Genomic DNA, 27,740 nt, shown 5'->3' on the forward strand with positions numbered 1-27,740 from the left:
AGAGCCTGAAGCCTGCTTTGAATTCTGGGTCTCCCTCTCTCTATACCCCTCCCCCCACTCATGCTCGCTCGCTCTCTCTCTCTCTCTCTCTCTATCAAAAATAAATAAACATTAAAAAAAATTTTTTTTTTTTTTTTTAAATCTCCCAATGAGAGTCCTGGGCCAGATGGCTTCCCAGGAGAATTCTACCAGACATTTAATGAAGAGTAAATACATATTCTTCTCAAACTTTTCCAAAAAATAGAAATGGAAAGAAACCTTCCAAACTCATTCTACAAAGCTAGCATTATCTTGAATGCAAAATCAAAGACCCCACTAAAAAGGGGAATTACCGGCCAATATCCCTGAAGAACATGGATGCAAAAATTCCCAACAAAATATTAGCAAATCAAATTCAGTAGTACATTAAAAGAATTATTCACGATGATCAAGGGGGATTTATTCATGGGCTGTATGACTGGTTCAATATTCACAAATCAATCAATGTGATACACCACATTAATAAAAGAAATGATAAGAACCATACGATCCTGTCAATAGATGCAGAAAAAGCATTTGACAAAATACAGCATCCATTCTTGATAAAAACCCTCAATAAATTAGGGATAGATGGAACATAATTCAACATCATAAAGGCCATATACAAAAGAACCACCGCTAATATCATTGTCAACGGGGAAAAACTGAGAGTCTTTCCCCTATGGTCAGGAACAAGTATGTCCACTATCATCATTACTATTTAACACAGTACTGGCATCACACAACAAAAAGAAATAAAAGCATCCAAATAAGCAAGGAAGAAGTCAAACTTTCACTATTTGCAGACAACATGATACTCTATGCAGAAAACCTGAAAGTTCAACTGCAAAAAAAAGTGCTAGAACAAAAACAAGAATTCAGTAAAGTTGCAGGATATAAAATCAACGTGAATAAATCTGTTACATTTTTATACACCAATAACAAAGCAGCAGAAAAAGAAATCAAGGAATTGATCCCATTTGTAATTGCACCAAAAACAATAGATACCTAGGAATATATCTAACTAAAGAGATAAAAGATCTATACTCTGAAAACCACAGAACACACATAAAAGAAATTGAAGAAGCATTCTTCAAAAAAATGGAAAAGCATTCCATAGTCATGGATTGGAAGAACAAATATTGTTAAAATGTCTATACTACCCAAAGCAATCTACCCATTAAAAAAAAAATTTTTTTTTTAGTGTTTATTTATCATTGGGAGACAGAGAGAGACAGAACATGAGCATGAAAGGGGCAGAGAGAGGGGGAGACACAGAATCCAAAGCAGGCTCCAGGCTCTGAGCCGTCAGCACAGAGCCCGACATGGAGCTCGAACCCATAAACCCCGAGATCATAACCTGAGCCTAAGTCAGATGCTTAACCGACTGAGCCACCCAGGCACCCATCAATCTACCCATTTAATGCAATCCCTATCAGAATACCACCAGCATTTTTCACTGAGTTGGAACAAACAGTCCTAAAATTTGTATGGAACCAGAAAAGACCCCAAATAACCAAATGTTGAAAACAACCAAAAAACAAAAAACTTGAGGAATCACAATTCCGAATTTCAAGCTATATTACAAAGCTGCAGTCATCAAGACAATATGGTACTGGTACAAAAACAGACACATAGATCAATGGAACAGAACAGAAACTATATGGTCAACTAATCTTTGACAAAGTTGGACAGAATATCCAATGGAAAAAAGACAGTCTTTTCAACAAATGGTGTCGGGAAAACTGGACGACAACATGCAGAAGAATGAAACTGTACCACTTTCTCACACCATACACAAAAATAAATTCAAAATGGAAGAAAGACCTAAATGTGAGTCAGGAAACCATCAAAGTCCTAGAGGAGAAAACAGGCAACAACCTCTTTGACCTCGGCTGCAGCAACTTCTTACTAGACAGGTTGCTGAAGGCAAGGGAAACAACAACAAACACGAACTACTTGAGTCTTCATCAAGGTAAAAAGCTTTTGCACAGTGAAAGAAACAATCAACAAAATTAAAAGACAGCCCAAAGAATGGGGGAAGATATTTGCAAACAAAATATCTGATAAAGGGTTAGTATCCAAAATCTATAAAGAACTTATCAAACTCAACACCCAAAAAACAAATAACCCAGTTAAGAAATGGGCAGAAGACATGAATAGACACTTTCTCAAAGAAGACATCCAGATGACTAACAGACACATGAAAAGATACTCAAGATCACTCATCATCAGGGAAACACAAATCAAAACCACGATGATATAACACCTCACATCTGTTAGAATGACTAAAATTAACAACACAAGAAACTACAGGTGTGGGAAAGGATGCAGAGAAAGGGAAATCCTCTTGCAGTGCTGGTGGGAATGCAAACTTGTGCAGCCACTCTGGAGAGTAGTATGGAGATTCTTCAAGAAACTAAAAATAGAAGTACCCTAGGATCCAGCAATTGCACTATTAGGTACTTTCCCAGAGAATACAAAAATACATACTTAAAGGGGTACATGCACTCCAATGTTGATAGCAGCATTATCAACAATAGCCAAATGTCCATCAATTGATGAACTGAGGAATGGATAAACAAGATGTGATATATATATACATACATATATGTATATGGAATATTACATATACATACATATATATAATGGAATATTACTCAGATATCAAAATGAAAGAAATCTTGCTATTGGCAATGACATGGATAGAGCTAGAATGTATCATGTTAAGTGAAATAAGTCAATAAGAGAAAGACAAATTTCATTCATATGTGGAACTTAAGAGACAAAACAGATGAACATATGAGAAGGGGAGGTGGGGAAGGGAAGAGAGGGAAACAAACCACAAGAGATTTTTAATGACAGAGAACAAACTATGTGTTGATGGGGGGAGGTGGGTGGGGCATGGGCCAGAAAGGTGATGGGTACTAAGGAGAGCACTTGTGATGAGCACTGGGTGTTCTATGTAAGTGATGAATCACTGAATTCTACTCCTGAAACCAATATTGCACTGTATGCTAACTAAAATTTATTTTTTTTAAAAAGGGGGAAAAAATAAAAGATGAAAAAATAGAAAAAAATAATGATCCCACAAAAGAATTTAAAATTTGCTGTGATTTCATTTGTGGTCTCTGTGCTAGGAACATGTAAATTAATCCTTTGACTATGACCACTCCTTTCAAAACCCTTTCAGATGTAATTATATATCCATGATATTTCTAGAGCTCAGTTTCTCTATTCTAGAAGTAATGTTATCTCAATGAATACTGCCTGACTGAAATCTTAAACATAGTGTTCTTCCTCCTTTCATGCACTCAACTTATACCAAAGCAGGTAGTAGTACACACTTCTTGGTAAACTTAATGTGTGTGTGTGTGTGTGTGTGTGTGTGTGTGTGTGTGTGTGTCTATGCACATGCAGGTACACAAATATATATAAATATACTTACAATTCTAAATTTACCATGATGATCCCAATCAGGAAACACCTCATCACCCACCCCCACCACCACAGAGAGAGAGACACAGAGAGAGAGAGAAAGAGATTTATTTCCTTAGTGTAAATGAAACTCTTTTTAAGTCTCAAGGGGAAAGTTTTATTTGAGACTTAGTAATGGTTCAGGTCTCGTTTTACATAAACCAGCTCGCTTAACCCTCAGAGAAAGAAAACAGTAGATTTTCAGAAAGAAAAAAATATTAAGGAAAATATTTTTCTGAAGAAATTTACTTCCCAGTGGGAAATTCAAAGACTCCATTTTCAATTTTCTGTGGATATTTGATATCTTTGGAATTTTTAAAAATGCTTTAAAAACTCAGAAAGGCATTTTTTTAGCAGAAAGGCTACTGTTTATTTTTTCGGGAGAAATGTGGTCCTAAAAAGATAGCATGTCATCATGCTATCACAGGTTTTCTTAAAAGGAATGAGATTCAAATGAATAGACTGAAAGGAATAAATTTTCTTCCATATTCTGAGATGTTCAGGACTAAATATAATACTGTTTTTATTATTTTAAGAAAGTTATTGCATTCAAGAAGCAGTAATGTGCTAGCTAAATTAACTTTTAAAATAAGGTTTAATTTTTACTAAATACAAGAAAAACTAGATATAACACATACATGTTTGTATATACCCATATGTACCTGTGTGTGTGTGTGTGTGTGTGTGCAATTGACTTAACCTAATTTGATCAAGAAAAATATTGGAGAATACCAATTAATTAGAGAATGTGTTTATAATTAATATGTCTTAATTTCAAAGTCCTACATGTTTAGGCCCAGATAAATAAAAATTTCATATAAATACAAATACATTCAGGAAAACATCCTGTGTTACGACTGTCTGCTTAGGACTTTTCTCTCCACTGAAATTGAGTATTGCTACATCCTCTTCTCTTAATTTGGATATATTTTTATTTTGATCCTTTGGAGCCATTTGATTAGATCCACTATCAAGTTACAAACATCATGGCAATTTTTCTTTTCCTGATTTGGAGTATAGAGAGGTAAGAAAAGAACAAATAAAATGGAAGCAAGGTAAAAAGAGCTTTTTCTATAACACTCGAATTTGATGGAACAGTCTGAATATTATATAAGTTATATCACCAGCTCTGCTTCTCAATCTCTCATTCTTCCTTAAATATTTAAAATAAATATGTGGATCAAAGTCTTTTACCAATTTTTGTTGTGTATGTTCACCACCACAGGCCAAAGACCACATTCTACTCTATTAATTCATATTTAAGTGTCAGCGCACCAGTGTTCATAAAGAAAAAAAGAAAATGGATAGGAATTGCTTCATTTGGTACTAGGCTAACTTTCTCTGCACAAAGGAAACCTATCTTTCAAACTGAGTATGTTAGAACTATGTCCCCCACCTCCTATCCACTACACCTGGCATATAGAGGCATATAGAAATAAGAAGGTGAAAGGATGTAAAAATAACTTATAATACCAGTTCCGTTTTAAAGAACCCAAGGTCTTATCTGCCTTTTTTCTGTATCTAACTTCCGAAAAACAGAAGAGCCAAAATCCATAAATTGAAAAAGAAAAATTAACTGGTTAAAAATTTGTTTGGTACTCCCTAATGCTCAGAGATACATAACAGGAAACAACTTTAAACAACCATTTTTAGTAATATAACAATAAGATACAGAATAGTGAATACTTCTGGCAATAAAGGGAAGGTATTAATGAAATCCAGAGACTTGAAAAGCCTCTAATTATCCAGCAATCCAATATTTTTCACCAACTTTCTCATCAAAATATTTAATAAAGTAGCTATCTAAAAAGTAAAACGGATTCATCTTTTTTCTCCGTCTCTAATAGAAGTCAGAATGGATGACTGAGTGGACCAAAGTTAAGTAGCAGAAAGGAGAAAGGAAAATAAAAACAAAACAAAACAAAAACTGGCCTATACCAACGGAATAAACAGCAACAATTGAGCTGAAAAGTACTAACAACAACACATCCAATTGAAAGTGATATGAGAACAGGAAGATTCATGTCATTTTTAGTCTATATGTCATGCATATATTTTTAAGTAGGCATATAATTCAGCCTGAAAGCAGACTGCTTAGAATACTCCTTATCATTTCTTCTTGCCTGAAGATTCTAAGAGAAAAAGCTTTTCCATGAAAAACTTCCACTAGAAAATGCCTTTGGCTAACAGGTCCAAACAGATTCTCTTTCTTTGGGGTGTACAGATCATAGTTTTGAGTGGAGAAAAGGCTTTTCCAAACAATACATTTCTTCTCCCATACCTCCCCCTGCCTCCTCTTTTTTGTTTTACCTGGAAAACTATTCTTCCTCTTCCTACAAGTCTCAGCTGAAATGTTACATCCTTTGGCTACCTTTCATGAGCTCTCAGACCTGAGTTTGAGTCCACAGCACCAAGACTTCCTCTATCCCAGCAAAACATGGCAGATAATTTTATTCATGAAAATTCTAAGAGCTATTCCCCTACAGAGAACACATTCAGAATGTGGGGCATCATGTGATAACAAGAGAAGGTTCCATGTAACAACAAGGGTCACTGAGCATGGGCTTTAGCAGCCTGGAAAAGTAAGAAAGAGGGATAAGGGTGTTTTCTATTTGGTGCATCAGTAAAACTTCTGGGCCAACTCTAGGGAAACCTGCCACAAAGTTTCCTACGATATTCTTTGATGTGTCTGGATGTGGACAGGGAGTGGTTTATTTATTTTGCTTTGTTATTGGGGTGTTGATGGGCAGAGGAAAGAATCAAGGTGGCCCAGACTTATTTGAATTATATTTTTCCAAGATTTTACACCTAACTGTGAATGACAGTTGTGCTTTTATTAAAATCATTCTCTTAGAACTGAGTTTAGAGTAGATTTTTGCCTTGACTATTGGGCTGTAGGCCAAACGTTAAAGGAGTATGCATTGACTAAACATGACTCAAAGGATTACTAACACTACTCTGGGTCTAACCTGTGAATCAAACACAATGCTGTGTGACTTCATGAAATTGAGGAAGCCTAAGAAACCCATTCGTAAGGCTGCAAAATAAAACCCAGTGTTAAACTCACCTCTACAAACCACCAAAATTTTAAAGAAATGGATGGAGTATGGAGGTCAAATTGGGCTCAAACTCCTGCTCTATTTGCCCAGATGTGGTGGGGCTGGGGATCTGACTAAGGCTATGGGACTTGCAATCAAGCAAGTCTGGCAACCACTGGGAATGCTGCTTTGAAGGGAATCAGTGAAACACACAGCTAAGAGCTTGGGCTCTTGTCTCAGACAACCTGGGTTTAAATCCATGCTCACCTAGTTACTATAAGAACCTGGATAAACTACATGCTCTCTCTATGTGTTAATTTCCTCATCTATACAATGAGAATAACAATAATAATTTACTCAAAACACTAAAGTGGCAACTATAAGACTATTTAATATGTAAAACAACGTCAGGCTTTTAGTAAGTCTTCAATAAATGTTGTTAACTCTCATCATCAATACCAATAATAATAGATACCACCAGAGAAATTTAAGGGGAGTATTGTGCAAAACACAAGAGAAAAAGATTCTGAATCAATTAATATTTTACCAAACTAGTTCAGGGAAGAGGAGCCCTAGAGGCAAAGAAGAACCACTTGATGGGCATCTTTAGGGTCTGGAGTTGGAGATTATCTCATGAACTCAAAGCTACCAGCACTAGTTTCAGTAGCAGACTGTCTGACTGTTTTCCCTGGTGAAAAATAGCTGGGATTCATATGTAGCATTCCAACCAATGGATCAACAAACAGGAAAAAAAAAAAAAAACAAAAAAACAACATTCCAACTGTGAGTCTAGATTGAGAGAACTTCTACAAAGAGGCAACAACTAACAGGCCATAGAGCATAGTTCAAATATTCCACTTAACTCTCTGAGGAAATAATTTATAGCCAAGATTTCTCTCAGGTTTTACCCAAACCCAGAGCACCTTAGAAAGTCTTCCTGTTGTGAATGGCTACTGAGGAGATAGTAGTGAGAGTAAATCTGCAAATGATATGAATGAATCAGTACTAGATGACCAGAATATTTAAATGGAGGACATTCAGACATCATTTCAGACTACAATAGGCTGTTATGATTTTACCAAAAAGGAAGTACAGGCTGGGTCTTTACACTGAATTTAAATAATGCAAAGGGAATTGGAGGGATAGGGTTGTGGAAAGCAGCCCGGTCAGACACTTAAGGACACCAAAAGCCCCGATGAAGAAAAGAAAACATTTTAAAGATATTTGAAAATAACGAGCTTGTTTTTCTGGCACAAGCTTTAAGTAGAAAAGTAATGACAAAGAGAAAAATTTCTCTTATAGAGAAATAAGAAAGAATCAGCATATTAGAGAGTGCTGTGTCTCTAGATAAAAACTCTAGACTTTAATGATAAATGAGGGAACTCACTACAGATTTTAGGAAATGACCCCTGACAGTAGGATGGATATGGGAAACAAAAAACTGGAGGCAAAAATGTCTAGAAATCTACTAATCTTACCTAGCCTTTCTATAAATGGCTACAATACTTTATGTCTCTTTTATAATCATTATTTTTTTTTATATCTCTTCTTTTGTCTACTAGAGGCAACAAAGCTTATTGGTTAAGACCATAAATTCTTGGGCCAGGTTCCTTGAGGCCAAATCCCAGTTGCACTAGGTCCTTAGCACCTATCTGTGCCTCAGTTTCCTTGTCTATAAAATGGTGATAAATCATAAAACCTGTTATGAGGATTAAATCACTCATTATACATAAAGTGTTTAGAACAATGCCTGGCATACAGTAAGTAGTATAGCTTTAGCTATTATCATTTTTAAGAGTCTTGCAGGGATCTGTGGGGAATTCAACTCTGTATCTCCAAAAGTATTCAACATGGTAATAAGTACTTAACAATAGCTAAGAACAATGAAAAAGAAAGTAGCCCCATGGGAATGTGACAGAAAAACTAACAGGATTTAGTAAACAATTGAAGATGCAGAAGCCCCTAAAATATCAAACCTGCATAACAAAGGGATAAAGGGAAGGCCAGAAAGGTAGCCCTTTCTAATTGAAAAAGAGGTAGGGAATGTTTGGTTTTAAATTATCTTAAGGCTAAAGAAACAATGAATCACAATAGCTTTGGCAGGACTGAAATTTTGGAGAGGGATGGTAGCCATATTTTGGAAGTCTGTTGTACGAAGGAAAGAGCAGAAGAACATTAAGAATATTGATTCGTAATTGAGATTTTTCATTAAGACTACTTTCTCTCCATTGAATTCAATTTAGTTAGGTGTTATGTTCATATTCATTATCTCATCTAAATCAGTTCAACTGCTATAAACTACAGCTGAGTACAAAAAAATTATATGCAGTAAAAAATATCCATATTTTAAGAGGTCATTACGGAAATTCAACCATTTTATTGGCCTTCCTCTAACCAAATAATAAAATGTTAAAAGTAACAATAATAAAAGGTAATTTAGAACTTACCCTGAATCACAGAAACAGTTCCACAGTCCTTGACCATGACTCCAGAGTAAGCGATTAAAAACCCTATTGAAAATCCGATATAAATTTACTTCCTCGACATCAGGTACCTTCCAGATGCGTGGAAGAATTGTACGGATACTTGTTTTTACTATGTCCAAAACCTAGTGGAAAAAACAAAGTTATTTCAAAATCTAAGTAAGTGTGTGTCTAAAATTCTAAGATGAATATATGTAATTCAAGCATAAATACACACACACACACACACACACACACACACACTAATTCATTAAACAACAGCACAGAGTAAAAATCCCATGCATTTATGTAAGTTTGGTGTATGCCACAGGTGGCAAATCAGACCATTGGAGTAAGAAGAGATTAAGTTTGAAGTTAAAATTTAAGTTAAATGCAAATTAAATCAATAAATGGAGATTGAAAAATAGTAAGCTTTACTTAAAAAATAAAGCTGAATCCTCATTCACTCGATTTAAAAAATCAGCTCTAGAGGGATTAGAGTCTTAAGTTTAAAAAATAAACCGTTAAGAAAGAATTAAATCATGTCATCTGTAGCAACGTGGCTGGAACTGGAAGGTATTATACTGAGTGAAATAAGTCAGTCAGAGAAGGACAGATATCATATGTTTTCACTCATTTGTGGATCTTGAGAAACTTAACAGAAGACCATGGGGGAAGGGAATGGGAAAAAGTAGTTACAAACAGAGAGGGAGGGAGGCAAACCATAATAAACTCTTAAATAGAGAGAACAACCTGAGGGTGGAAGGGGGTGGGAGAGAGGGGGAAAATGGGTGATGGGCATTGAGGAGGGCACTTGTTGGAATGAGCACTGGGTGTTGTATGTAAGCGATGAACCAGGGAATCTACCCCAAAAAACAAGAGCATACTTTACACACTGTGTATTAGCCAATTTGACGATAAATTATATTAAAAATAAAATAAAATAAAATAAATTTAAAAAATAAAAATAAAATAAAAAATAAACCACTAAATATCTTAGTGAAAAGCATTGGTGAATATCTTTTAGTCCTTAGGTTATAAAAAGATTACTTTAACTCACAAAAAAGTGTGGGCCATGAAAGAATAATAGATTGATTATATTAAAATTAAGAACTTCTGGCCATCAAAAAATACCTTCAAGAAAATAAAGGATCAAATTACAAACTGGGAAAATAGATTTAAAATATATACCTCCAACAAAAGATTAATATCAGAAATACATAATGAATGCCTAACATAGGCATAAACACCACCAACTTAGAAAAAAATGCACAAAAATACATGGACTGGAATTTCACAAAAGAGGGAATAAATTTGCCCAATAAACATAAGAAACAAAAATTAAAACCATAAGATATCTCTTCATGTCCATTTAACTGACAAAAATTCAAAGTCTGACAATACCAAGTGCTGGAGAGACAGGGACGTGCAGGGTCTCTTAGACACTTTTGGTGGGAGTAGCAATTGGTGCTGTCACTCAAAAATGGCTTGGCATTATCTCCTAAAGTTAAAAATTCATATACCCTATAACCCAGCAACGTTGGTCCTAAGAGAAATCCTCTCAGAGGTTAAAAACAAGAGGCATGTACAAGAATGTTCTAACAGCTGTTCACAATTGCAAACAGCTGGGAACATCCTAATTGTCCTTCAATGGGAGACTGAACAAATAAACTGATACCCTCATTCCAGTGAACTATTATACAATAATCAAAATGAATGAAATACAACAACACGCAAAACACAAGCATCCTAGTAATATAATAGTACATTTTTAAAAATGCAAACCTGAGTTATAATATACAGTATGAAATCCCTTTAATAGAAGTAAAAACAACTAAATATTAAAAATGCTTATGGGGAATAAAGATAGACAAATAAGAATTTATAAAGAAAGAATACAGTAAAGAACTAATAAATCCTGAATTCAAGAAAACGGCTCCCTGAGATATGGGGAGGATGTCCAGGGGAATGGGGTAGAGTCATGTGATTGAATAACAGGTCACTGCCAGGAACATAAGTTTTGTTTTAGATGTGGGGGTCACAAACGGGACAGTGACCTTACAAACACTAAATAAAAGCAGGTCATATACAGACCATTAATGAGAGTATCATGAAATAAGAACATGATTAATCTAATTCTGGACAACTGAAATCCTAGAGGTTCTAAAAAAATTTGTAAACCCAAAAATTGACTTTGCCCAGTTCACATCTATTTAAAAATTATACAATGCAGTATTTCCAATGAAAAGTCTTAAAAAAAAATAGGAAGCACCAACAAATACAGTTATTCAAACAGTTATTCAAGACTTTTACTTTGTATTTTATTTATCTAATTGAAGGAACTGCCTGGAAGTATGTGAGTGAGTGGTGAGAAGAGAAAGAAGCTTGCAAACATCAAGGCTGAAGGAAGACAGATTTCCCTCAATTGGCACAAATGTAGAGAGAACTGGAGGCAGACAGAGGAAGAATTTAATTTGCCTGTCTTTAAAACAACCATATTTAAAGAAGTGATACTAGTTCTCTCTGAGAAGGCAAATGTAGAATAAATATCTGTTTAAAATCAATTTAGTAAAAAACTTTCAAAACACTTTATTTAGAGAAGAAGGTCGACTCCAACTTCTCATGATGAATTGTGTGAGCCTCATGCCTTCCCTTCCTGTTCACCATGAAGTGGAAACGGTATTTGCAACTCCCACTGCAGGTTAAGGGTATGTCAGATGAAGGGGCAGCGAATAAGGAGAGAGAATGCAATCTGTAATAAAGTCGCCTGGGGAAAAAATTGTCCTGGAAAAGCTCGTTATTACAGATAACAAATGCTTAATAATTAAGAAGTATTTAAACATTTTTTAATATGAATTATTCACAATAATAATGATATGTGTATTAACACCTTTTATTTTTTACAATTTTCATTTAAGCTATTAGTTTAACTCATATGTATATTTTTTAATGTTATTTATTTTTGAGAGAGCAAGCAGGGGAGGAGCAGAAAGAGGGAGACAGAGAATCTGAAGTGGACTCCACACTGACAGCAGAGAGACTGTTGTGAGCTCGAACTCACGAACACGAGATCACGACCGGAGCTGAAGTCAGACACTTAACCAACTGAGCCACCCAGGCACCCCAAACTCTATATTTTTTAATGTAGAAAGCAGTACTCATGACTGATGTGATGGAAGAATCCACACTAGCAGTAAATGATAAATTTCAGTAAATTTTCCTTTCTACTTTCTATGTATTAGTGAGTAATAACAGGCCAAAAGTCATAACACAGGACAAATTTAAAAAGCAGCCATGCTAACGTTAATTTCATATTCTATTAATAAATAGCTATTCAACTTTAAAGCATTTGAGATTATAAGTTATTTGTTTATTTCTTTTTGAATACATTTTATGGTAAAATGCACACAACGCATAAGAACCAAAGAGAAGAGCCTGCCTGCTCTATACTAAGCACTATACTAGGTGCATTATTTAGTGGAGACCCTCTTGGCCACTGCTCTGTACATGTTTTAGTCTTAGTTTAGAGGGAATTTTAAAACCATGATCATTTAATATCCTAGCCCACACATGACTGAAGGCAACTCCAGAAAGCAGCTAGGGAATTAGGGGCGGTGAATGCTTGTGCTCTACTCCTAATGTTTCCTTCAAAATGGAGAGATGAATACATTTGCTAGGTCTCTTGCACCACATCAAGTATCTCTGCCTGAATGATTTCCCAGAATCATGAGACTAGCATAGTCTAGGCAACCCAGGAACTTGCTCCTTCTTTTCCTGAGCAGCCCACTGGGAACATACATTCTACTTTGCTTCTCTTTGCCCTATTTTTATTTTATTTTATTTTATTTTATTTTATTTTATTTTATTTTATTTTACTTTATTTTATTTTATTTTATCTTATTTTATTTTAATGTTTATTTACTTATTTTGGGAGAGAGATAAAGGGCGAGCGGGGGAGGGGCAGACAGAGAGAGAAACAAAGAATCCCAACCAGGCTCTGCGAGGTCAGTGCAGAGCCTGATGCGGGGCTCAAACCCACGACCTGTGGGATCATGACCTGAGCTGAAATCAAGAATGGACTAACCCCCCAGGTGCCCCTGCCCTCAATTTTAAAGGAGGCAAGCTCTCTGCTCCTGGAGAAAAGAGGGGGTTAGAGAGACCTGTAATTTGGAGGGCATGAGGGCATGTAAACCAAGGGGACAAGTACCTGAATCTCTGCATCTTCCCTCTGAGCCTTCATATGCACTCTTTCCTCAGCTTGGAACAGTCTTCCTTATCTATTCACCAGGTGAACCTACTCAGGGACAACTTTACCTGCCATTAAACTATGATCCCTTAATCCCCGGTTCCTCCTCTATTAATAACTACCTTGCTTTATTTTAATTTCCTGTTTCACTAATATAGACTGTTAATCCATATAAAGGGAGGCATTATGCCCATCTTGGTAAAAAACGTATCATGTCCTCAAGGCTGAAGATAGGTCTAGCACTCAATAGGTGTTTACCTTAGTGAAACTGTTCCTTGCATCAAAGTGAAACCTGTGCAGACACGGTAAAAATCAGAGCTCACACTTTTTGAGAGCTTCCTATAGACCTCACTGTGAACCAGGGACTGTTCTAAACACTTTTACATAGAACAATTCACGTAATCCTCAGAACAAAAACATAAAGTAGGTACAAATTGATCCACAATCCTTTTCCAAAAAATCATGAGGCTGGATTCCATAATCATAAATATTTCTATTTCCACAGGAAAATATATGAATATTCAAACCAAGACATGAGACAAAAATAACACAAACCTTCCTGTCAAGTCATTGTCATCAAATGAATTCAAGTAGGTTAGGTTTTGCTGCCTAACGGTTATGAAAAATTTTCATTTATTTTTTTGTTTATTTATTTTGAGAGGGGGTGCCAGTGGGGAAGGGGCAGAGAGAGGGAGAAAGAGAATCCCAAGTGGGCTCCTCTCAGTGTGGAGCCGGATGCGGGGTTCAGTCTCAACGATTGCAAGACCATGACCTGAGCCAGTATCAAAAGTTGGAGCCTAACTGACTGAGCCACCCAGGCACCCTGGACATTTTTACGTTCTGAGAACACTTCTGGATCTCATTTTATGGATGAGAAAACTCTGGCATGGAGCAGGTAAATAACTTCGCCAAGATTACACAGCTAGTAAATGGACAGTTCTGTAGCCAGAGCTTCTGGGGAAGCACTACCCAACACTGCCTCACAACTAATTTGATCTGCCCAGGTGTGAACAGCAAACTCTACAAGAGAATCAAATTGTTACTTCTTAGATTCAGATTTGCCTCTAATCAAGTGATACTTGGGAAAATGGGTTGGGTTACTGTACATAAAGAAGGCTGCCCAGGCACGCCCTTTATCAGGGCCATGGTGAAGGGTCTAGTCTGCTTAAGAGGCTCACAGATGGCAAGACAGTGACTGCACCTTTAGCAAAACATCCACTGAATAATCTTAGGAAGGCAGAGGGCAGACAGGCAAGAAATCAGACTGGAAAGAAGTAAATTAGTGCCAGTTCTATCTGCAATGCTATTTTGGATATCTGGGTGCTTTGGTGTTAGAACAAAATGGTAGATGAATGATTTGTGAAACACGAAAACAAATGGTCAGCAAGTTGCCCTTTGTGTTTATCTGTGGACTCAAGTGAGGCTAAGTTATAGAATACAGGTATGCATTTCCTGACATTGTGACTTTTAAAAGCACCCCGATCTAACATTAAGCTCTCCAAGGGAAAAAATAAATAGGAGATTCAGTCAATGAAAACATTAATAAAATGAAAAGATTTGTCTTTTCCATATGAAATATAGCACATTGAAGGCATAGAGCACACAAATTCATATTTTGCAAGAACATACAGATGTTGAATGACAAACTGCTCCATATGGCTGAACAGTTGGTTCTAAATTAAAATAATGGCATGAGGTGAGGGAGGTTTAGAAATAACATTAAAACCACTACATGCTGTACTAATGATGCATGCAGCAGCCATGGCTATGGGGGAAAGGCACTTTTGCTGATGCAACACGAACAGCTCCGTGCAGCATCTATGTCGGCTCAAATGAAAAAGAGATGGGAAATAATAACATCAAAATGCACAAAGAAGCAGCTACAGTAGGTATTAAAAAGAAATTGCTATGTAGAGAAGAAATACTTGATAAACAAGGATCTCAGAACCCCCAAATAAATGCAAATATGGTCTAACCTTAATATCACTACTTATTTCTCTTCATCCTCCAATCTGAGGTTTATGCCTAGGTATCACGTCAGAGAATAAGCTTCTCAGCAAATCTGGCATTCTTCACAGCCCGCCAGCACTGCAGTATTTTCATACTTCTCATATATTCCTTACAAATTATAGAAAGCAGCTGCATTCTTGGCAGAAAGCTGTATTATGCAAGTGTGGAGTTACCACAACATGATATTAAATAAGATTAGCTGTTTCCATTTTCACCTGGTGAGGATTCTGTTCAGTATTTAATTCCCTCATTCTTGACCTTTAACGCTTACATCCAATAAGGAAAATTTGAAATAAGGCACGTGAAAGAGTTTGTGTATGAGGATTCTAATCTTACAGTTTTATAACATTTTAATGAGCAACCAGCAAATGCTTTGATCCTGGAACAGAAAAAGTGAGATACACATTTCAACAACGGTCTATAAATAGAAATTAAGAGCTTTAAATTATGCATTCCACACCGAATACAGTGCTTGGGACATGATAGTCCCTCAATTAATATTGTTGAATGCATGTTAGAATGAGCAAGTAACTAAATGAATGAATGAACAACTCTCAAAATCCCCAGTAGTGCCTAGCACAGTAATCGTACAAAATGGCAACCAATAAATGTTTGTCAAATTAAATTGCATGACATGCAGCCTTTGTGGCAGCCATGGAGACGTGCCATTTGGGTCAAGTTGCTTCCAAGAGTGAGTTAGCCTCCCCATTCAGGATCCACTGCATCATTCAAGCTTATGCTCTCCCCTGACTGCCCCCAACCAAATGGTTGGGCATGGCTGGGACACATGAGAGGCGTCGTTTCTGCCTAGCAGGCAGTGCTTGTTCTGCCTCCCCACCAGCGCTACAAGGCTTTCTGAGAACTTCACTAGTCTCAGGTTCTTCCTCCCAACCCTCTTGCCTTCCATTCACAGCTGTCAGACCTATACTGCAGTCTGAAGTCCTGTCCTATCTACTTGAACTCTCTTACCCTTTTATCTTTCTTGTGAGTTTTCTCCTATAAATCTCTTTCACTTCTAAATCTGTCTTATGTCTGCTCCCCAGGAGACTGAAAGGACACAGCCTTCCAATGATCACTATCATCCCAGCCCAAAGAAGCACAGAGCTGATTAATCCACATCTAGATGTAAATTAGTTAAGTGCATGACCTTATGAATAAGTAACGTTTTATAATATCTAATTCTACGTTCAACAGCTGACCCGCATTCTAGGTTTCTTTTTGTTTTCCTGGATGCAGTTTTTTGGCTTTAAAAAGCAATAGCACAGGTTTCAAACAGATGGTCAAATAAATGGCTAATATATTACAACCCCACAGACAATTTTTTATACCTCATTTCCACATATTCTACATAAAATAATTCTACATCTGAAGAACTGAACTCTTAGTAGTCTCGCTGTGTCTGCAGTTCCACCTTCCACAGTTTCAGTTACCCGAGGCCAACCACTGTCCGGAAGCAAATGGATTCTCCTTCGGACGTAGTCTCAGAAGGTCAATGGTAGCCTAACGTTGCGTCACAATAACTACAGCATTCACCTCACTTTATCTCATCGTGTTGGCATTTTATCATCTCACGTCATCACAAGAAGAAGGGTGAGTACAGTATAATATGATATTTTGAGAGAGAGAGAAACCATATTTATACAACTTTTATTATAACATATTGTTATAATTATTCTATTTCATTATTAGTTATTGTTGTTAATCCCCTACTGTGCCTAGTTTATAAATTCAACTTTACCAGTGGTATGTATATATGTATGAGAAACAACAGAATATCTACAGGATGCCCCATTTTCAGGCATCCACTGGGGACTCGGAATCCCCCGCGAATAAGGGGGAAGCACTGTTAAATAAAACACATTGGAGAAACAGCCTGGTATGACGATCCTTAGTAGGAAAACAAAATCAGCCTGCATTTTATACCTCCTAAGGCAGAACACCCTCTCACATGATGTCTCATTTCTTCACAAAAACCCTCCAAATCTTAAGGTTAAAAATCTCAGAAATTCTGAAAAGTTACCTGCCCCAAGTAAAGGACAGAGGCAGTATTTAACTCAAATCCACATGACTACGAGTCCAATACCTCTTTCCACTATCTAATATTGCCCCTTATCAACATATAAAGCTTAATTTTTTTTCAATGTACTTTTCAACTCATTATTATACTGGCTCTCTTGTTGCAAGAAAAAAAAATATTTCAGTCATTCTCTTATCTCACTTTACCTCTTGATTTCATTTGAAACAAAACAAGATTGGGAAGAGGTAGAGAAAAAGTATTTATATATTATAATATATACATATACATATATACAACTAGAGCAGACAAACATATTTAAGTTTGTCCCAATGATTATTTTATAATATATCTCTATACTTATCCTATCTGGGCTAAATTTTAAGTACTTCACTTCATTCATTCTAATGCTATTGATTAAATGAACAAAACATAAAAACAACAACAAAAAAATCCCAATTAAAAACTCTGTGTTTATGTCTCTTAGAGCTCAAGACCTCCACCGTTGGCTGGCCTTATGATTTGCATTCACGGTATGTGTATTTGTTATGCTTATTTTGTGGGCATGGGTGAAAGAACACATACATTTGGCAGGGTAAATTTTACAAAAAGGAGAAATTTTACAAAAATTGGTTTCCTTATTATCCCAATAATTCCTCATGGGTGATAGCTCCTCAGTGGCCCTGGCAGTGAGGGGGAGAGTGTCATCACATGACAAATGCTGCTGAGAGCTGCCTTCTGTTTCTTTTCCCAGGAGCACTTCACCTTTCATGATGTATCTGAGAAACTAGAGTTTGTTTTGGAAAAACAGTGTCTTAAAAAAAAGGGTTGAGGGAAGAGAAAGAAACACAGTGATCATGACGTTACCACGAAAAATTGTTGCAAACAAGTTGTAGATGTGTAAATTCTGGCCTTTTCCTTTCCATCATAGCCTAGGCCTACTATTCCTGAGCCATCTTTCAGGGCCTCCTTGAAAGCAGGCAACGTGGCAGGATAAACTTGGTCTAGCTAAGATCAGCCCTTTCTGTTCTCTGAGAGTCAATATTCAGCTACAGGTTCTTCTGCCAAAAACACAAGTATTAAATTACCTTCTGCAGAACTTCTGTAACTGCTTGGGTAGTGTAAGCTATGGGACTGTAACACGTTGTGCATTGAAGATGGGACGTCTTACTACTTTTTACAAGCATAGAGGACACAGAGTACTTTTGGTTTATGCCAGAATGGAAGAAGCCACCAAAGGGCTCAAAGAAAGGATACCTAGGTATGTAAGTTGTATTAAAAAATTCTGCCCCCTCACACTGGCATTTCCACTCCTGTAACATGACAGTGTATGACAAACATGGACATGTGGCTACACATCTGGGAAATGAAGGAAAGGGCTACACAAACACAACTCACTCCAAATATTCTTAGAGGACATCAGTACAGAAGTAGATGTACTGGCAAAAGTACTTGCAAGTAAATTTACAAGCAATTGTTTAATTTTACTCAAAATTTATAAACCAAATTGAACATAACAATCCTAAAATGTGAAATAGTTTTCTTCCAGTTCACAAAAGTCATTACTATTCACACACATCCTCTGATCATCCTCTACAATGTTTATCAGACCTTCTCAAATCACACGTGAAAAAACAGAATGGCGTCCTCGTTTGTAGCTGCTGTTGAAATAAACACACATCGGGGCGCCTGGGTGGCTCAGTCGGTTGAGCGTCCGACTTCGGCTCAGGTCATGATCTCGCGGTCCGTGGGTTCAAGCCCCGCATCGGGCTCTGTGCTGACAGCTCAGAGCCTGGAGCCTGTTTCAGATTCTGTGTCTCCCTCTCTCTCTGACCCTCCCCTGTTCATGCTCTGTCTCTCTCTGTCTCAAAAATAAATAAATGTTAAAAAATTTTTCAAATAAACACACATCACTAGTGAAGAAAGGAGGAGGCAGAGAGAAGTGAGCTTGCCATTGACAGAGTTCATAAAAGAACCTAGAATTGAATCAACTTACTAAGTGGTTACAGAGAGCTTCCTACAGGTAACTACAAAGTAAGACAAGCACCTGGCTTTTAGAGAAGTGGGGAAAAATTAATAGAAAAATCTCTCAAGGCAGATCATAAATACAACTGAGTACAAAGTGCCATGAAGATTTAGAATAGGGAAACATAACACGTGATTGTAAGGGAATCCAGACAGGCTTCACAGGAATGCCTGTGTCTCCCTGTCATTCTGCCACTTTTGAAAAGATTATTTTAACTTGAAAAAAGTATAGAAATCTACAAAAAAGGTAAGAATGACAGCAAATGTCACCTCTTTCCTTCCTGTGGCTCAATAAGTCTACCCTCTAGAAATATATCCTCTCAACAATTTGATACCTAGTTTTTAAAAATTTTTTATGCTAGATATATATATTTAAAATAGTATATACACATAAGTCACTTAAAATGGGACAACACATATTATTGTACGACATGACACGTTTGTTTAATTTACTATCCTGATATCCTTTTGGATGGCATATAGAAGGGAACCAGTTGACAGAGGTGCTCCTTCTTCGAGATGCCCAAGGCGATCACGACCTTACTGGACACTCTTGCAAACCCTTTAATGGAATTTCTCAGCAGGAAGATAACTGAGAAAGTTCTTATCTAAGAACATATTAGAAGGCTACCCCTGATCTGTCTAGATCCACCCTGTCAACTACAGTAGCCACTAGACACATTTGGCTATTTAAATTTAAATTTAAATTAAAAGTTCAGTTCCTCAGTCACAATAGCCACATTCTAAGTGCTCACTCAATGGCCATACGTGTCTGTGACCACTCCTTTGGACATCACAAATATAGCATATATTAGCATCTTTGCAGAAAGTTCTATCGGACAACATTCATAGTAGATCAATCTTTTTATTTCAGCTGACTGGAGAACAGAAGTTAGTCACAAAGACTACATGGGTGACTAATGGAGAAGAAAAATGAAGGCCACCCACATTTGGAAGGCTCCCTCCGTACGCAGGTGAACCACACATAGTTGGCACTGATCACTCTGAAGCCAGAATGCCTCTGGACGTGTGAAAAGGGATGCCTGATAGCGGATGGACTCATGGCCTTCGGGTGACACCTAACTGATTGTATCCTTTCACTCGTGATTAGTTACCACTGGCTGATTTTACTAATGTATGTTTGTTTCATATGTTACAAGCCATAATCTGATTCTATCTCTCAGGTTAAGATCTATGATTCCAGAATAGTATTCAATTTAATGAAACTGAAGAGTGTGGATGCACTATATTTAACCATAAATTTATTGATAAGATATTTACACTGCTTCAAATGTTTTGCTTTCACACATACCACTGCAATGAATGCTCACACATGTAAATCTTTCATATACACAGACAATTATTTTGTTGGATAGAATGCTGTAAGTGGTTTTGCTGCATCAAGGTTATGAACATTTGTAATTTTAATAGAGACTGCAAATCACCTGTCTATGGAGTTGTATCAATGTATCCTCCCTCTAATGATATAGCAAAGGCCCTTTATCCATACTATTTCCATCACTGGATATTATCTGTCTGATTAATTTCTGCTAATACGATGGCTTTTACTTGCTTTTCCTTCATCATTAGTGAGGCCAAGGATCTATTTACATGTTAATTGGCTATTTGAAGATCCATAAATTGTCTTTTCATGGCCTTTTTATGTACTTTGCCATTTTATTTATTAATATTTATAGGATAGTTTGTCTTTTGATGGTTGATTTGTAGAAAGTTTTGGTTTATTGGTATTACTTTGTGTTTTATGTGTTACAAATATCTGTCTTCCTCCACACCCCTCCTCCCATGCCCCTCACAGCTTCTGCCTTTTAATTTGGTTTAAATTTTCATGTAATCAAATCTGTCAGTATTTTCCTTAAGATTTCTGGGTCTAAAGTCTTTCTTAAGAAGTGGTTCCCCCATTCTAAGGTTATAAACATATCCTTTTCCTTAAAACTTTTAATATTTTCCTTTTTTTACATATAAACTGCAGTCTATCTGCAATTTATTTTTGCATATGGTGAGAGATAAGACTCTGACTTAATTTTCTTACAAAGAGGTAGCCAATTGCTTCAGTATCATTTTGGGGGGAAAATGTCATTTCTTCAAGTCTTTAAAATGTCACATTTATCATGTATTATAAGTATATTGTATAAACACTTTATAAGTATTTATAAATAAGTATTTATTTATAGGTATCTTATAAATACTTTAATCTGCTTCTGGCCTATTTCATTTTAATTATCAACTTACCTACAGTTTTCCATCTTTTAGATTACAAAAAGTACATGGACTGTATACCTCTTCTGCTCAAAATTTTCAGTGGCTTCCCCTTACTTGGAATAAAATCCAAAGTCTTTAGACAGCCCATGAAGTTGTGATCTGACCCTTGCCCATATACCCAACTTTAGCGTTCACCACCCCTCACTCACTCTTGACCAACACAAGCCAATGATCCTATAAATAAGGGAATAAAATGGTCCTTCTATGCTTCAGGGACACCTCAAGCTAACATCCACCACAGGCCCTCTGTATCTGCTCTTCCCTCTGCCTGATTGATACATTGTAACTGCAGTTATCTGCATAGTAGCATTTCATTAAGGTCTCTGCTCCCATGTTACCTTCTTTCTTTTTTTCACTCTGATTTATTTTTCTTCAGGTACTTACCCTACTTCAGGTATTTACCCAGTAAAATTGCCCTTCATTTTATTATATATTGTTTATTATCAAACACCTGAACTAAAATATAAGCTCTATCAGACCACGGGGCTTGTTTTAAATTCACTTTTTTTATCCTCAGAACCTAGAACAGTGCCCGAAACACAGTAGGTGTGCAACAAATATTTGTGGAAGAAATGAGTAAACAAATGAAGATGTATATAGCTTGATTATGGATATGGATGAATGATCTTAATACATAATCCCAAAGGGCAAAACTATTTTTGGAATTACTCACTTTTCGTTGTTTTACAGAGTCCAATTTTATGAGCCAATATGAAGCCACTTTTGTTTTATGATACCTCCAGTTATCAATGATCTGTTTTGGGAGAGAAAGATTAAGAAACTTAATCTAAAATTTTCCTTAAAAGTAACAAAAGAGAAATAAATGGGGTGAAACCAATATTATTAATTTGTGAAATGGAAGCACTGTAATATTACTTGCAACAAAGAATGTTTACTTTCATAAAGACATGCCATCTGAATCCAAAGTTTTCTCTTTTTTGCTGTTAAAAGCACACAGTCTCTAATAAATGAAAGTCAAATGTCTTGAGGTACATAAGATTTGGGAAGAAGCCCAAAACACAGATTTTCCATTTTAATTTTAAGAGCTCTATTTACACAGCACCCATAGTAACAGAATATTGAACAACACATTAAAAGATAGCCCATATATAATCTATTATCCCTTTGTTTTGTTTATTGGGTTTTTATTGGTACAAAGCTTCAAAATTTCTAAATATATATTCCAGTAATATATACTGTAGCAAACAGATTAAAATATTTGCTGCGTATGGTGAACATATAGTAAACAGTCTAATGTCTTATAGAATTATTCGTTACATTTTATTTATACTCTCTATTTTTTGTTTTCTTGGTTTTTTGTTTGTTGTTTTGATAGTGCATGTGCACGGGGGAAGGCCAGAGGGAGAGGGAAAGACAGAATCTTAAGCAGACTTCATTCCCAGCATGGAGCTGGATGTGGGGCTCGATCACACAGCTGCAAGATCATGACCTGAGCCAAAATCAAGAGTTGGATGTTTAAACAACTGAGCCACCCAGGTGTCCCTATAAGCCCATATATATTCTTTAAAAAATAATCACATTAGCCGCAAATATTAGTTCTACTCTCTATCTAATTTTTCTTCTACCTAATTCAAAAGGGTGGTATGTAGCTAATATCTCTACGTAAAATTTATGTACAAAAACTTTGTTTTTACCCAGAACTTGATTGAATAAGATTAATATGTAAATAAAAACAAATGTACATAAAGCTTTATAATTAATGTTCACTTTTCCTCCTTTTTCCTCAATGTAACAAATATCTTTGTAAGCAAGATATCATTTTCACTTTTTAAAATATATATATATAACAATACAATGAATAATACTTGGGGGGTTTTGCTTATAACTATGTCATGATTACAAAATAGAAATTGCCACTATTAATTTTTTAGCTAAGAAAGTTAAATTTTTATTATTATTTTGTTTGTTTCTAGACAGTTCCTTTAGATTGGTCTAAAGTAATGCTAAAACATGAAAAAGGCCAAGTGCATTGTTGTGGTTCTTATCCTACAATTGGCCACTAGATGGTGTCTTCTTCTCTGGAACAACAACAACAGCAACAACAACAACAAAAAACCCAAAAAACAAAAACCCACCAAAACCAAAACCAAACCAAACAGAACAGGGAAACCAGAAAACAGCCTTCTGTTACTGGGAGATTATCTAAGCATGTCAATTTGAAATAGATGTTTAAATGAAATTAATCTGTGACTGAAGAAATGCTCTTTCACCAGAAATATCTAAAAGTTGGACATTCTTTCTAAAATAGAAGTAAGTAAAAGCCCTTGACTTTAATATGAATTTTAGGACTGTGTCATTTTAGAATGTTCCACTGGGTGGTGCAAATGTGTTTATAACAAGAAAAACCCCCAACATAAGCCATTTCAAAATCTGACCAAAACCAAAACCATTCAAGGAGCCACATTCAAATATTCTTGATATTTTATACTGAGGGCCCTACTTTTTTCATTACAATTCCTTCCATGTTAGATCCTTCTAAATCTTTACAGAAGGAGGCTTAACTTGGTATTTTTTTCATCATTACGAACAGTAATTATTTAACACTAATTATTCTCACTTATGAGGCAATTTCATCATTTTAATATTAAAACAGGACTATACGCTAAAAGATATTCTGCTTTATTGACATGGTGATCTCACTGCTCATAAATCATAAAAATTAAAATAACCCCTGTATTTTCTAAAGCTTGTGGAGGTTGAAAAGAACATTAAGTTTACCATGACATTCAGAATGATGCTATCAGGAAATAAACTTTAATATTTTAAGAAGAACAATAAAAAGGTGCAACCACCTTGGAATTTCATACATTAAATACTCACATCTTCTATCAGAAGTAATGATTCTGCATCTGATTTTCCTGGAAACCGGATCTTCATGTCCTTGAGGACAAATAAGGTCTGACTTGTTAGATGGTCTTCTTGTTCCTTTGTTCTCGGTTGCCGCAAAGACTCACTCTTAAATTTGAAAGAATACAGATATTTGGAGGGGGTCTTATTTCATTGTGCCACTATAATCTGAAAGATATTTCTAGGTAAAAATGATGCACTTTTAATTAAAAAAAATAACAAAAAGAAAAATTTTTTTTTACATTTATTCTTAGGATTAAATGGATATGATTTTCCAAGAATGTCTTTCACACTTCCACACAGTTGTAGTTTATTTAGCACAAAACACTAAAATAAAATGTAAGTGTTTAAAAAAGACTTCCTGGTCGGTTCCATTTGTTCCATATACCTTATGCAATTCTTGATTAGAAAAAATAATTATTGATAGTTACCAAATGAAATTCATCCATTTATACTTTCTAGACTTTTCTCTTTGGGAACATAATCCACATTAAATAAACAAATAAATCCCTGGCCTGTGTGTAGGTGCCTTGAGATATCTATTTGAGCACCTACAACTACGCCTGGTTGCAAAATAAGTTCACTGACCTCCTTAACACTGAATCTCTGGGATTCGTGCTAAGGAGGGAATATGCTGTATGTTAACATGAAGAAAACATTATGAACTATGTTATACTTCAGTAGCCTAAGGATAAGTTATCAATGGTTTGGTTTTTTTTTAAACTATTAATCAATCATCCCATTAAGGAAAATTTACTATCCAACAAATTCCCCCAAATTTACGTATATACTGCACAATACACTGCAAGGTGATACATTTACTCAGATGATTTTCAACAAAATTACCCTAGACCATCAGCAAATGGACATAAAACGTTATTCTCAGTGTCCATCCTCAAGTTCTATGATATAGTAGAGTCTGCTTTTGAAGAACTCATACTAAGTTATAGGCTAAGTTGGATGAATAATTCAAATTCCAGAAGACCATGAGTTGAATTATAGAAAGGATCTGAGGTTCAACCTGTCCTCCTCTCCACTGATCCCTTTACCACCTAAATCCTGAGTGTAGTGCTTCCTGTAATCTCGGAGTGAAATAGATGACTTACCATCTGAGAGTTAGTAGAGCTGGCTTCATTAGTGTGAGGCAGAGGCCTCATGTAGGAGGAAGCACGGTTTAAGGAATGCGACCGAGACCCTGAAGCCGGCCGGGATGCTGATATCATTTGTTGAGCAGAAAACGGCCGGTTGTCTGCACTGGAAGGTGATTGAGAAGAGATGGACCGAGGGCAACTGACTGAACGCCTAATAGAGCCTATTATGATGGAGAAGAGGGATGATAGTACAGTAGCGAGTTAGAAGTTTCCCACTTCATTGGGTTCATTTAAACTAACAATTAGACCACATGGTAGCAGGATGGCCATAAATGTAAAAAACATAGACATCATCATGAGAATATGAGTTTGAAGTTAATTCTTCAATATAAACAGTAAATTTGGTGCAGAACCCCTGTCATGTATGAAGAATGGCAACCATGAGAACAATTCTTAAACAGTTCTGTTCTTGAAATGTGACATAAAAGAACCAGAAGGAAGGAAAACTAACATTTATGGAGCATCTTCTATAAGCCAGGCATCTTGCCTGGTGATACACTTTTATCTTAATCCTCACAGAAACCCTCTAAAGTAGGAATCTCCATCCCCTGGAGGTTCAGAGGAAGAACTTTCTCAAGGCCACATGATGAGAAAGTGGCAAAGCTCAGGTTTAAGTCCTGACCTACATAACATCAGTGTCCTCCCTCTTTCTAAAGCATTATGCCATCTACTATCTTTGGATTAGACTGACAATTTATTAGAATAATCTGTGTATAGGTTAAAAATAGAATACTTTATAGCAAGATTCATAGGGAGGGATGCAAAGGAGTCTAGAGAGTGGCCAGGATAAATGGATGTTATATCTCAGAAACCATGAAAAAAATAAATACATAAAACAGAAGAAAAACATAAAGATTATCCTAATGGAGTTTAAGTATATAATTGGTTATTACAAGAGTGGGACTAGACAGATAGTCTTCTTATTCACAGGACAGGAAAAAAAATAGGTTTAAATTCCCATAGTAAAGATTTAAGTCAAGAAAAAAAATGTCTGGATCTAGAGGATTAACAGAACAAACTAGGGAAAACCATAGAATATCTTCCCCAATGCATATTGAGACCATTTATGAAAGAGAACCAACTGTTCCAGGTAAATTTTGATTCCTCGCACAGGGAAATAGAATATCACTCAATAGTATACATTTATATCCTTTTTAGTTCATACATTCTTTATACCCTCTGTTCTATATTTTCTCTCTGCTTGGGGAATATATCAGTCTTCACTAATTAAATAATTTAATAAAACTCACATGAAGGCAGGTTGAATACCCAAATAATTCTCTTCATTAGCTGTTGAAAAAAATTTAAACCTTTATAAAGGCAATGGACATAAACCTTATATTTAGGGATGTATTTCTAATGGATATTTTGAGTACACGATAAGCCTAAAACCATGTAGTTCTGGAAAGTACAAAAAAGTACACTCGTTAAAGCTTATTATAGGGGCACCTGGGTGGCGCAGTCGGTTAAGCGTCCGACTTCAGCCAGGTCACGATCTCACGGTCCGTGAGTTCGAGCCCCGCGTCGGGCTCTGGGCTGATGGCTCAGAGCCTGGAGCCTGTTTCCGATTCTGTGTCTCCCTCTCTCTCTGCCCCTCCCCCGTTCATGCTCTGTCTCTCTCTGTCCCAAAAATAAATAAAAAAAACGTTGAAAAAAAAAATAAAAAAAAAAAGCTTATTATAAAAGGTGTTTAAAAAAAAAAACCTTCCATTTTTTCTAACTATTAACTTTCTTCTGAACCTGAAAGTCGTATCTTTTTTTTGGAAAGGACTATACTTCTAGAAAAGGGCTGTGTGGAAAACACACCACTGCTCAACCTTCTACCAAGAAAACACACAAAAGTGTGTGCTACTCCTACGCCTTGGTCCTGCTCTCTTTGAGGGCTTAAGGTGACAGTTTGGACCTGTATAACCTGATCACAGGTGCAGAAGGAAAAATATCCTTTGTCTTGAATCACCACAGATTCCCATTTTTCCCCTGCACACACTGGAAATTCAGACAGAATAATTAAATCACTAGACATGCCAATAAGTAGATAAACAAAAAATGGTTATAACTTGCATACACAAATTATGTGAGAAAATATTTCATATCGTTTTTCATTTATGAACATCTTATATCAACCCAAAATATATCTCAAAGTATAGCAAG

The 27,740-nt window shown here is 36.1% G+C and overlaps 1 protein-coding gene across 2 annotated transcripts in view; it reads right to left on the reverse strand.

Annotated features, from left to right (window-relative positions):
• The window catches only part of TTLL7 (tubulin tyrosine ligase like 7), a 144,775-nt gene that overhangs the window by 19,876 nt on the left and 97,159 nt on the right, over nucleotides 1-27,740 (reverse strand). For both annotated transcript variants that reach the window (XM_030326057.1, XM_030326056.1), the window contains exons 16-19: nucleotides 25,545-25,750; nucleotides 24,412-24,546; nucleotides 22,244-22,324; nucleotides 8,981-9,141 (exon numbers count right to left, since the gene is read on the reverse strand). In XM_030326057.1, the coding sequence (XP_030181917.1) occupies nucleotides 8,981-9,141; nucleotides 22,244-22,324; nucleotides 24,412-24,546; nucleotides 25,545-25,750 (583 nt within the window). The remainder of the gene's footprint in view (nucleotides 1-8,980; nucleotides 9,142-22,243; nucleotides 22,325-24,411; nucleotides 24,547-25,544; nucleotides 25,751-27,740) is intronic.

This window comes from Lynx canadensis, chromosome C1, assembly GCF_007474595.2.
Source record: "Lynx canadensis isolate LIC74 chromosome C1, mLynCan4.pri.v2, whole genome shotgun sequence".
NCBI lineage: Eukaryota > Metazoa > Chordata > Mammalia > Carnivora > Felidae > Lynx > Lynx canadensis.